Source organism: Babylonia areolata, chromosome 15 (genome assembly GCF_041734735.1).
Source record: "Babylonia areolata isolate BAREFJ2019XMU chromosome 15, ASM4173473v1, whole genome shotgun sequence".
Classification (NCBI taxonomy): domain Eukaryota; kingdom Metazoa; phylum Mollusca; class Gastropoda; order Neogastropoda; family Buccinidae; genus Babylonia; species Babylonia areolata.
This window is the reverse complement of record NC_134890.1, coordinates 13,100,485-13,110,108: the sequence shown is the minus strand read 5'-3', so window position 1 is coordinate 13,110,108 and position 9,624 is coordinate 13,100,485. Positions and strand designations below refer to the sequence as shown.

At 41.6% G+C, this 9,624-nt stretch overlaps 1 protein-coding gene across 1 annotated transcript in view; it reads left to right on the top strand.

The window, feature by feature from the left end:
• LOC143290440 (dolichyl-diphosphooligosaccharide--protein glycosyltransferase subunit STT3B-like) overlaps positions 1 to 9,624 on the top strand; it is a 43,616-nt gene that overhangs the window by 12,859 nt on the left and 21,133 nt on the right. The window contains exons 3-5 of the mRNA XM_076599872.1: positions 1,649 to 1,847; positions 4,460 to 4,548; positions 6,982 to 7,047. Of these exons, the coding sequence (XP_076455987.1) occupies positions 1,649 to 1,847; positions 4,460 to 4,548; positions 6,982 to 7,047 (354 nt within the window). The remainder of the gene's footprint in view (positions 1 to 1,648; positions 1,848 to 4,459; positions 4,549 to 6,981; positions 7,048 to 9,624) is intronic.

Genomic DNA, 9,624 nt, shown 5'->3' with positions numbered 1-9,624 from the left:
ATACAATGCATTTTTGTGTGCTGAACTTATGTTGTGTATTATACCAGGTTTTACTTTTAGGCTAATTATAGAAAACAGTTTATTTTTTGTGTTTATGAGTCATTTATAACTTAAAGAAGGTTGATATATATGGACCCATGCAGAACTTTGAAATATTGCTGATTCCTGCACTGTTATTGGGGTTTCTAAAGATTATTTTGTCAGCTAAAGGGGAGTTTACCCCCTCTCCCCCCTGGCCTCCCAGTGAGGTGTCCCCTTTCCATCACACCTGGAGCTTTCCCAGCCACCTCCCCCCCCCCCAACCCCTCTATTACCCCTCCCCCCTACAGTACGCTTAAAAAATTTCATTGTATTTCTTTCTTTCAGTGAAGTTGTAAATGGTGTAACAGCTGATAAGTTGTGTGCATCACGAAGTAGAAAACCCCTGCAGTGCTAACATTCTGATTCAGCATACTGTAAAAAGCGCTTTTGTCTGTTCTGTTCTTGGGAATTTATTGCATTTGTCAAAATGTTCAGTGCACTGCATGCACACACACTCTCAGTCTCATGCATAATCACCTGTGTATAATGTATGTGCTTACATAATGTGCATGCATATACACACACTCATGCACACATGCATTCACACACACTTGCATGAACACACACACACTCTCCCCCCCCCCCTCCCCCCACCACCCGCACCCCACCCACACCCACATAAACACTATTTCCTCAATCCCCACCACTATGACGACACACCCCCACTCCCCAACAGCCCTGCACCCACCACCCTATCCACCCACCTTAATTCAAACTTTGAATCAACAACCTGCCCCCAGTCCCCCACCCACCCACCCACCCATCCAGCGTGATTGACAATCTCTCCCCAATCCCTCACATACCCACTCGGCAAAATTGACAACCTCTCCCCAGTCTTCTAGCCTCCCACTCTCCTTATCAGTTATCTCAATATCTGACAACCTTCTCCCAAGCCCCATTCCACCAACCCAGCATAATTGACAGTCTTTCCCCAATGCCCCACCCTACCCACTTAGCGTAATCGACCTCTCCCCAATCCCCCACCCTACCCACCCAGCGTAATTGACAACCTCTTTCCAGTCCTCTACCCTACCCACACACTGTAACTGACAATCTCTCCCTAATCCCCCACCCTACCCACCTAGCGTAATTGACAATCTCTCCCCAACCCCCCATCCTAGCCACCCACCGTAATTGACAATCTCTCCCCAATTCCCCACCTTAACCACCTAGCGTAATTGACAATCTTTCCCCAGCACCCCACCCTACCCACCCAGCGCAATTGACAGTCTCTCCCCAATCCCCCACCCTACCCACCTAGCGTACTTGACAATCTCTCCCCAATCCCCCACCCTACCCACCTAGCGTACTTGACAATCTTCCCCAATACCCCATCATACCCACCCAGCGTAATTGACAACCTCTCCCCAATCCCCGAACCACCCACCCACTTGTATTGACAACCTCTCCCTAGTTCCCTACCCACCAAGCGTAATTGACAACCTCGCCCAAATCCCCCACCTACGTACCCTCATTATTTTAACAAACTGCCATCCCACCCACCCACCTTCACTGACAGCCTCCCACCCCTTCCTTTCACATCTGTGTGTGTCCAACCTGCATACAGGTGTACCCGGGTCTGATGGTGACATCTGGCACCATCCACTGGTTCCTGCACCTGCTGAACATCCCGCTGCACATCCGGGACATCTGCGTCTTCCTGGCGCCCATCTTCAGCGGCATGACGGCCCTGGCTGTCTACCTCTTCACCAAGGAGGTTTGGAGCCAGGGGGCGGGGCTCTTCGCTGCCTGCTTCATCGCCATTGGTCAGTTTTGTTTGTCGTTGTAGTCATCGTTATTGTTGTTGTTTAGATGTTTTAGCTATTTTTGATGAATGAAAAAACTTTTTTTTTCTTTATTGAGTTTGGGAGGAGGGGATGGGGGAGGGGGGGTGGTTGATAAGCACATTGGGCTTGTTTTCACTCTTACTTTATGAAAATGGAAAATAAGTAAGTGGAGTGATGGCCTAGAGGTAACACATCTGCCTAGAGAGAATCTAAGCACGCTGGTTCGAATCATGGCTCAGCCGCCGATATTTTCTTCCCCTCCACTAGACCTTGAGTAGTGCTCATTCGGTTGAGACGATAAACTGAGGTCCAGTGTGCAGCATGCACTTAGCATACATAAAAGAACCCACGGCAACAAAAGGGTTGTTCCTGGCAAAATTCTGTAGAGAAATCCTACTTCGAATGGAAAAAACAAAAACTACATGCAGGAAAAAAATACAAAAAGGGTGGCGCTCTCAGTGTAGTGACACGCTCTCCATGGGGAGAGCAGCCCGAATTTCACACAAAGAAATCTGTTGTGACAAAAAATGAGAAATACAAATATGAAATGTGCAGTGCAAAAAGGAACATCACAAACTGTGACACAGGGATTTTCAAATTCTGTAAAAAAACAAAACAAACAAGAGCAACAAAAAACAACAACATAAATACTTGTATGAATTTTACTTACAACACAGAGAGAGGGATAGAGAGGGAGGGAAGAAATAGTGAGTGGGAAAATTTAAGATAATTATTGCAGATGGTGGAAGTTTGTAAAAACTGTAGGTTGCAAAACAAGACTCGCTTTTGTTGAAAGGTGTCCCAACATTTCAGACAGTAAATCTGTCTTCAGGGGCTGTGTAAGTTGGGAACTGATTTCACCAGATGCCTCCAGGTAGGTCTGTCTGTCTGTCACAGACACAGACACAGACACACACACACACACACACACACACACACGCACACACGCTTGCACCTCCTGCCCCCGCACCCCTACCCCCCAGGCCTCCACACATACACACACAATACTACCTGTCAGTTACTTCTCAGAGTTCACAATAATTCAGGAGACAGGGGAGAGAGAGAGGGGGAGGGCGGGCAGAGAGAGAGAGAGAGAGTAATCATTGCCCTGATGTGAAAAATAACAAGGGTGTTTATAGATTGGAGTAGTAGACATCACCCTGGTTTCAACCTTGTGTGTAAGTGTGTGTGTGTGTGTAAGTGTAAGTGTGTGTGTGTGTGTGTGTGTGTGTGTGTGTGTGTGTGTGTGTGTAACTGTAAGTCTTTCAACAGAGTTCCTCAGTCAAAGAGGTGTCACTGCGTTGGAACAAATCCACATATTCGCTACACCACATCAGCTAGGCAGATGCCTGACAGCAGCATAGCCCAATGCGCCAGTCAGGTCTTGGGTGCATGCATGTATATATTATATTATATAATTTGTGTATCTGTCAGGGTGGATTTCTTATAAAGAATTTTGTCAGAGGACAACACTTTTGATTCCACTCCACTCTCATCCTTTCTCACAAGTTTGACTGGAAAATCAAACTGTCAGGTCATTTTGATGAGACGATAAACCGAAGTCCCTTCTGCAGCATGCACATGGCGCATTGGTGAAAAAAAAGGAAGTTTATTCAGTTTCATGGACAATGTAAGTCTGTTAAAAAAAAAGAAAAAAAGGAATATCAGATAACCTCAGGTGCTGGTATTGATTGTGTCACTGTGTGACCTAATTTTTTTTTGTCCATAAATCACAAGCATGGTGTTGTATTGCAGACATAAGTGTTTTGTAATGCAGATTACGATGAAGCTCCCAATTAACAGTGTGACACTTGTACAGTGCTTGATGGTAATTGATGATGCCTCCATTGTTTTATGTTCCTGCTTGTGTGTTTTTGCTTTTGGGAAGAGAGAGAGAGGGAAGGATAGAGATAGAGGGAGAGAGCAATAGTGATTGTGAATACATGTATTTATGATAGTGTTGTTTTTTTTGCCCACCCCCCAGGTTAGTTGTCTTTACCCCTCTCCGCTCCATTCTCCCTTTTCTCACCCTCCTCCCTTCTCTCTCACATAGCCCCAAGACATAGATTTGTGGTACACATGGGCACCTATGATGCAGGCAGCAATGTACAAATATAACGATGATAGGAAGAGGTTATCTCACGCATGTTTTTGCAAGCACATGTGCTTGTACAAGAAGACACAGCACTCTCTCCCTCTTTGAAACATGACCGTGATGAAATGCATGCATACACGCCAACACACAAAGACACACAGACTCGCTTAAATGCACACGCACACACACACACACACACGTACACATACACACACACAGACACACAGAGAGTCACACACATATGCACATAAACACACACAATCACACATACACACACATTCACTCACACATACTTACACACATACAGACATAGACATACACAAACTTGAACACATGCATGCATGCACATGCGTGCACACATACATGCATGCGCGTTCACACACACACACACGTACACACACATGCTGTCAGTTGGTCATGACACACATGTGCACGCGTAAGCGCATACAGTCATGCAGCACATTTTTCATGCGCTGTGTTTTGTTTTCCCTCACAGTGCCTGGCTACATCAGTCGCTCAGTGGCCGGTAGTTACGACAATGAGGGCATTGCCATCTTCGCCCTCATGTTCACTTACTTCCTCTGGGTAAGTTGTTGGGTCTTTGGAAAGTCTGTGTATGTTTTTCAGGAAGTAACAGAGAGAGGGAGGGAGAGAGGAGATGGACAGACGTGATATGTGTGCTTGTGTGTGTGTATACATGTGTGTGTGTGTGTGTGTGTGTGTGCACGCGTACAAAATTGAGGGAGCGTAGGCATATGAAATTTTATATGTATGAATTCATTAATAGTTGTTTCTTTTTGTGTCCTCACTTAACCATGCGGGTTGTCTTTTCTATTTCCTTTCTCTCTCTCTGTCTCTCTCTCTGTCTGTCTGTCTTGACATCTGAACTCTGAAGGTCAATCGTATGTTCACTTGATGAAGAATAGTTCTGTTTACAGTATTCGTAAACTATGCATTTATATATTTAATGCCCTGAAGATACGACAGGAATTCTGTGACAACAATGATGAAAGTTAGAATTAATTTACTATGCACGAGAAGCACTTTTGTTCTACAGGTTAAGTTAGTACGTATTTTACATTTTGTTGTGGCTGAGTGATCACCATATTGTGCACTTTTGACCTCTTTCTAGGGGCCAGAGGCCTGGAGATTAAAGTTTTGTTCTTGTTCTTGTTCTTGTTCTCTGTCTGTCTGTCCCTGTCTCTGTCTCTCTTCTATTTCTCTTCTTGAGATAATAAAGTATTCTGTATCTGTATATGTATCTGTATCAAAGTAAGAAGTACAATATGTAGTTGAATGACTGTGTGCTTGTTTGTGAGTAAGAAATGCTAGTAAATCAAATGTGTTGTTTATTTGTAGTTATGCCCTTGAAATGCTTGTTTACACCACCCGCTCATTAGGGGCCATGGCCTGTACTGAAAAAAAAATCTGCACCCGTATCTCTCTCTCTGTCTCTCTATCTCTGTCTATCTCTGTCTCTCTTCTCTCTGTGTCTGTCCCTGTGCTATTGATCACTCTTCACACCTTGACAGGCAGAATACGAGAGATATACACACACAGACACACGCACATACACATACGCACACACACACACAGACACATACACTCTCTCTCTCTCAGTCTCAGGTACAACTTATTATGCAGTATCATGAGTATTGGTTGGAATTATGGGTGTTGGTTAAAGCAGCAGTCCATTGTGAATCTATCCATTTCTTTCCTTCTAAAAAAAAGTCTACTACTAGTACGGGTAATAGATTTTCTCTTTATTATAGTGTATAGAATGTTTTCCAGTAATCATGATTTGAAGCCTTTTCTGATGTTAAATATTGAATACCTCAGGTATATTGTAATAAGATTTAGATTTGGTAAATCTAATATGGCTGTTCATCATTTAAGGTACAAAACATTTTAGGAATCTGATCTGTTGTGTCCATTTCGCAAGAAATCAGAAGATGAAGTGCGTTTTCTCATTTTTTGTGAAGCACTGAGTAATGTAAGAGAAAGACCGGTTTTGTTTTATGTTCTTCACTGTTAATGTTGTATATATTATGAACTGTTTACAAAGCCCTTCATTGTGGGCCATAGCCTGTAATGAATAAATCATCTGTATCAGTATTTGTATCCCCCCACACCCCCTCTCTGTCTCTCTTACACTCACACACACACACACACACACTCACTCATGCACACACATACACACACTCTCTCTCTCTCTCAGACTCAATCATACAAACAAAAACCCCATAAAACATTCATTTTCATAGAGAACCTGTTCTTCTTCTGTTAGACCTATGTTAGGAAAGACAGATAAATGTGAAGAAAATAGCAAAGCTGTCTGTTATATTATTTGTCAATAAAGTTTTATAACAATGATCAGGTATACATTGTGTATAAAGCAGATGGCACACTTGTTTGTACAGTGGGATGTGCTGGGATGTGGTTGGTGAAGTGGAGTTCACAGAAATGGCTTTTGTAAAGTAGAAAGCTTGGCCTAAAAATCAATAATCATTAGCTGTTGAAAGACACTTCAGGCAGGGTGGGGTGGTGTTTTTGTTGTTTGTTTTTTTTCTCCAGAGATGACAGTTATCAGTGATAAGCTTGGCCTAAAAATCAATAATCATTAGCTGATGAAAGAAAGTTTGTTTTTGTTTGTTTTTTCTTTGCGGCTTCACACTGAGACTGAGAGAGAGAGATGTACCTTATGCTAGGAAGCACATATTTTTTCTTCTTTTACTGCAGGTCCAATAGCTGAAGGGTCAGAGCATTGGGTTTTCAATCAGAGGGTCTTGATTCATACAGCATTGCAAAGGCACAAGACATACAGTGACACACACACACACACAGAGTGACACGCATGCATGCACTCATACACACATATATGTACACGCGCACACATACACACATGAAGCACACATACTTAAAATAGATACACATACTCACTCTCTCTCTTTCTATATTTGTCTCTCTCTGTCTCCCAGCCCTCTCTCATATGTAATGTTTGTGTTGTGTTGTTTTCAGATCAAGGCAGTGAAAACAGGCCAGGTGTTTTGGGGAATATGCACAGCCCTGTCCTATTTTTACATGGTAAGTGTCCCCCCTCATGCTGATAGACCACACCAGTTTGTCTCTACTTCAGAACTCACATTGTTTAACACTGCTTTTTTTTTTGCTTTTTTAAATTTTTTTATATAAGTCAGGGAAGAGATTTTTCCACCTAAGCTCCTTTATAGTACCTTGTAACTTGTACTCAGAGGTGTAACAGAACAAAATGGCAACTCGCATTTTTTATTTGTGTGATCCAGCTAAGTTTACTAACCATGAATCATCCCTCGGACTTCAGCCCAGACTGCGTAGCTGTCGAATGCCAAAGAAAGAACAAACTAACTATGGAATATATCATGAACAGACTGGTGACTCCATTTTTATTTGTCTTATCCAGTTAACCATAATTCATATCCCTAACAGAATGGCTACTCCATTTTTATTTTTTGAGTCTCATCTAGCTTATCATAAATTTTATCCCCAACACTGGCAACACTGAACAGAATGGCAACTCTGTTTTTATTTGAGTCGGATCCAGATAACCATAAATTTTATCCCCAACAGAATGGCAACTCCATTTGTATTTGAGTCTGATCCAACTAACCATAAATTTTATCCCCAACAGAATAGTGACTCCATTTGTATTTGAGTCTGATCCTGCTGGCCATGAATTTTATCCCTAGTTGGCTTGTAAGTAATTTTCAGGGTTTTCTTTCAAGTGTGTTTCCTGAAGAAAGGAAATATCCTACTTCAGTTGTTTTAAGAAATTGATATATCTCTTCTTTTGCTGCCATCGTTTTAACCTTTAAGTTGATTAATATTGAATTTTGAATGTGCTGATTTTTTAAGTAAATTTTTGCCATGGTTAATCAAATAATGATAAAATTCTATCTGTTGAAAAGTTCAGGAATAAAATTAGATACAGTACATAGTATTACAATCACATCACTGGCTATGGAACCGAAACTATCGGTCACAATAGTGACAATCAGCAGCCATAAACGGGAGCACTGAATGTTGACTCTGGCAAAATATACAGAACATCTCATACAGACACAAACTCGTCAGACAGCTTGCACACACACACACACACACACACACGCACACACACAACATTGACATGATAGGAAAGCTGTCTGACATACTGCTCGGCCTTTCTCCACTCATCAGGAAAAAACAAAGTTTGGCTTAAGTCCTCCCAAATTACATGTTTATAACTGTGGACATGCGGGCTGCTCGCACTGCTGGCTCTGCACTGACAGTTTAATGGAGCTCACGCATGGGACAGCACTCCCTGCTATTTTTTGTTACCACGTGAAAACATTGCCACCCAACCCCTTCTCCCCCACAATCCATTCACTTTGGTAACAGCGAATTGGGGGAAAAAACACCCATCACGCCGATCGCATGTGGATAGTTCAAAAATTCCATGAGCAATCAAAAGACACATTTAGACAGTAAAGCCTCCCATCCCTCACACCCCATCAAAATCCTCCAACAACCCTCACGATTGCATTATTCAAATTACAATATGTGCAAGGTTGTGTAGCACAATTTTCATTTTTCTTTATATGGTTAATGGTTTTTCATTTTGGTTAAGCTTATCTTTATCTTTTGTTGCTTATACAGGTATAGTCCAGCCAACCACATTGGGCTATTCCTGGACTGAAAAACTAAACATTGATCCAGTAGAACCTGAAAAAAAGAAAGAAAGAAGGGGGAAAAAAAAACAACTGGAAAAGAAAGTCAAGCCAAGTAGAATCATCTTCACACATTTAAACTTGGGGCATGCCTCCAATATTGACAATTCCATTCTTTCTTTTTTCTTTCTTTCTTTTTTTCTTTCCAGAGGATTGGGAAAAAAGAAAAGAAATATGAAAATAATATATTATTTTAGTAACAGCATGCAAAAGGCCTATACTAGGTAATCAGGCACCTCATGTCACCAGGCTCAAGAAGGAATGCATATATACAACACAGCGTGAATGCCCAACCACCAAGTCCTGAAAAAGAAAAGAAAATATTAAAGCCTTTATAGAAAAAAAAGGTGAAAGGACCATTAAGGCAGAACAAAAGAACGGAAGAGATGATGGAAAGAAAAAGGGACATAAATGATAGAGTGGCTGAAAAAAAGGAAATTTCTAGCATAGAATTTCCAGAAGACGGGGATACTATTGTACACTTGATATAATTCTTATTTCTTTTTTTTGTTCAGTAATAAATCACAGCTGAAGAAAATGAAAAGTTGACAAATACATGCATTATATAGATGTTTAAGAATTCACACAACACAATTTCTTATGTGCTTTATAATAAAAGAAAAACAGAAAAACCAGAAGCTAAAATGAAGAGGGTTTTCTCATTTTTACCAGACAACAGTAAATTAATCCTGAAATTGCATGGATCAGAGCAATTCTTCGGCAGGGTGAATTTCATTCTAAGGTCATAAAAGGCAGAACAGTGAAACAGGAAGCGGGCTTTGTCTTTTTTTGTTTTTGTTTTGTTTGTTTGCCACATCAGATAAAGTGGTGTGTTAAAGAGAGAGTGAGGAAGACGATTTCACCACGACTCCTTGCAGCTGTCGTGTGATGTATGTGAAAAGCCATGCTGGGCGCGATT